The 3,083-nt window shown below is 42.0% G+C and overlaps 1 protein-coding gene across 1 annotated transcript; it reads right to left on the bottom strand.

Moving 5' to 3' along the window:
- Positions 1-660: 660 nt before the first annotated feature.
- LOC104517974 (epidermal retinol dehydrogenase 2) lies at positions 661-2,874 on the bottom strand (the record flags this gene model as incomplete). Its single annotated transcript, XM_010170383.1, has 3 exons — positions 661-754; positions 1,279-1,404; positions 2,730-2,874. Coding segments are annotated over 3 exons (365 nt in total), but the record flags the coding sequence as incomplete, so codon positions are not given.
- Between the last annotated feature and the right edge of the window lie 209 nt (positions 2,875-3,083).

Raw genomic sequence — 3,083 nt, 5'->3', positions numbered from 1 at the left:
GACAAAAAGTAGATTAGCAGCACAAGTACATAATTTACATCCTTCCAACTCCCCACCCTGACATCCATAGTCATCTGTGAGTCCCAAGATCACCACCTCCAACAATTAATATATTTTATTGGTTTTGCAACAACACTGCACATATTTTCATTTCATAAAGCTTCAATTTGTATAAATTCAAATCTGTTGTTTCAGGAAACTCTTGAATTCCTCAGTTTACCAGCGAATGGTAATGGCACCAGCAGTACAGCCCATCCTCATGGTTCAGTGAATGGCAGCACGAAGTCAGATCCACTAGAGGCTTTCCTGGCTCCCTGCCAAATACATGTGGTTTCTTGGTCTCTTCTCCTCCAAAAGTTGCCAGTTATTAGTTTATGATGCGGGATTATATTAAGGCATTAAGACTTAACCAAAGGATCTAATTTCAATTAATGTATTTCCATAATGAGATGAAAAGCAAACAGTTCAACTGGATGGAAAAAAAGAATTTTAGTGAAAGCTGTTGATTAAAAACCAATTAAAAAGCTATTTCCTTAAAAATTGTTACTAATGAGAAGTGAGGCACCTTCAGTCCACAGCTGCCAGCGGAGCAGACCTTCCCTACCACCACCTTTAACAAGGTCCATTTTAGAGTTGCTGGTCTCTGCATTTTGCGCTTTTTCACTCATCTTTTGCTCGACCTTTGAAGCGATCCATCAAACGGAAGTTTCCAAAATAGTCCGCAAAGAGAACAGCTGTTTTCACTGGTATGATACTGTAAGGTAGGGGAGTTGAAGAAGATAAAAAAAACAAAGCAGATGTCAGAAGAGTTGTGTAGTTTTATCACAGAATTAATTTTACCTGGCTAATACTGGCAAAGACACGATACTCTCTAGAATATAGTACCACTGGTCCTCTCAAAATATCCATTACACTCATTTGGCAGCCTGAGTTATTAGACAGACCAATTTCCCAACTTGACTTGCAACAGAGTCAGAAGTGCCCTAATGCTGGGGCAAGACCCCAGATACACAATCACTGAGGAGAAGGCCACAGTAAAACTGCACCCCAATGGAGTCAGCAAGTCACAGTTAGACATTTCTGTCATTGTCCTGTGGTCCAAAGGTAGACTGACCTCCCAGAATCAAAACAAAGAAAACTCTAGAAGTGTTCGTAAGTTAATGAAAATTCACACCAACAAGTAGAAAGAAGTCTAGTTTGCACTTTTAATCAAAAACATAGCTGAAACATCCCTGGACAGAAAAGAGTGAGAGCAAAAGAAGGAAAGGCCTAACTTACTTTTTCAAAGCAAATATAAAATAAAGAACCCGCGGTAGCAGCAATATTTCTTGGTCCCGCCGAATAGCGGTCATTATCTTCTCAGCCACATACTCTGGCTCCAGAACAGGAAGCAGTCTTGGCCACCTGGAAGAGAAGATGTTTCTTACTGTAATACAAATTGCTTCGGATTCACATTTTACTCAGAATAAGTCTCCATTTTGCAGTTATTCAACTAAAAGAAATAAATACCACAAATCCTATGAGCAACAGAACGTTCATTATGCTAGAGAGTGAGTGGTCATTTTTATTTTACCATGATCTCCCATAAGACAAATCCACACAGTCCTCATATTGAGTGACACTGGGCTTCTATTTGACTCCTAAATTTTGTCATTATACAAGCATACTGAGCAAAGCTATGTTACTGACTTTAGGAGGTGAATGGAGGTTTAGAAACACAGAATGGTAGGGGTTGGAAGGGACCTCAGGAGATCATCTAGTCCAACTCCCCTGCCAAAGCAGGTTCCCTACAACAGGTTGCACAGGAAAGCGTCCAGGCCCCTCCAGAGATAGACACTCCACAACCTCTCTGGGCAGCCTGTTCCAGTGCTCCGTCACCCTCACAGTAAAGAAGTTTTTCCTCAGGTTTGTGTGGAACTTCTGGCGTTCCAGTTTTTGCTCATTGCCCCTTGTCCTGTCACTGGGTACTACGAAAAAAAGCCTGGTCCCATCCATTTGGCCCCCACACTTCAGGTATTTATAGACAGGGATAAGATCCCCAGAGAGGACAACTGAAGCATTTGGCTTCTGCAGAGGAAAGGACACCAATAACATTTCACATTTCAGCTTAAATGAATAGTAAAGTACCGATGGCTTTGCCATTTGAGGGCTGGAGCACCTCTCCTATGAGGACAGGCTGAGAAAGCTGGGGCTGTTCAGCCCGGAAAAGAGAAGGTTCTGGGGAGATCTTATAGCGGCCCTCCAATACCTGAAGGGGACTACAAGAAAGCTGGGGAGGGACTTTTAGAAGGGCAGGTAGTGAAAGAACAAGGGGAAATGGCTTTAGGCTGAAAGAGGGGAGGTTTAGATTAGATATTAGGAAGAAATTCTTTCCTGTGAGGGTGGTCGGACACTGGAACAGGTTGCCCAGAGAAGTTGTGGATGCCCCGTCCCTGGAAGTGTTTAAGGCCAGGCTGGATGAGGCTTTGAACAACCTGGTCTAGTGGAAGGTGTCCCTGCTGATGGCAGGGGGGTTGGAACTAGATGATCTTTAAGGTCCCTTCCAGCCCCAACCATTCTATGATTCTATTTGTGTTGCCCAGTCATTGGGACAGCACTGTTAACACCCATCTGAGGCCCTAAAAATAACAGAAGCAGAACAAAACCTAGCTCATGATTTTCATAAAGGAAATAGGAGTACATACATGCTAAATGTGCAAGTCACAAAAATTTCACAAGAATTTACTCACTTGGTTCTACAGCCATCAAACATTCCTGTGTTTATGACATAAGGACATACAATTGTGGTTTTAACACCAGTCTTTCCCAGATCTCTCATCTCTAAATCAACTGACTCTGCAAAACCAACTGCTGCAAATTTACTTGCACAGTAATCTGTAAAATAATAATAAAGAAAACATTTATTGCAGTTAAACATTTTAATTTACTAATTAAACCTTACTAAACACACTCAGTGAGTCCTACCACTGAGCATGTACACAGGAGTGGTAACAGTTTTTGACAGAGAACAAGGACAAAACTATGCTCCAGTAAGTAAACTAAGTAGCCATAGGTTTACGTTTGTGTTTTGGGAGGGGTGGGGG

This window comes from Antrostomus carolinensis, unplaced genomic scaffold (assembly GCF_000700745.2).
Source record: "Antrostomus carolinensis isolate BGI_N321 unplaced genomic scaffold, ASM70074v2 scaffold22046, whole genome shotgun sequence".
Classification (NCBI taxonomy): domain Eukaryota; kingdom Metazoa; phylum Chordata; class Aves; order Caprimulgiformes; family Caprimulgidae; genus Antrostomus; species Antrostomus carolinensis.
This window is presented reverse-complemented; position numbering and strand designations above follow the sequence as displayed.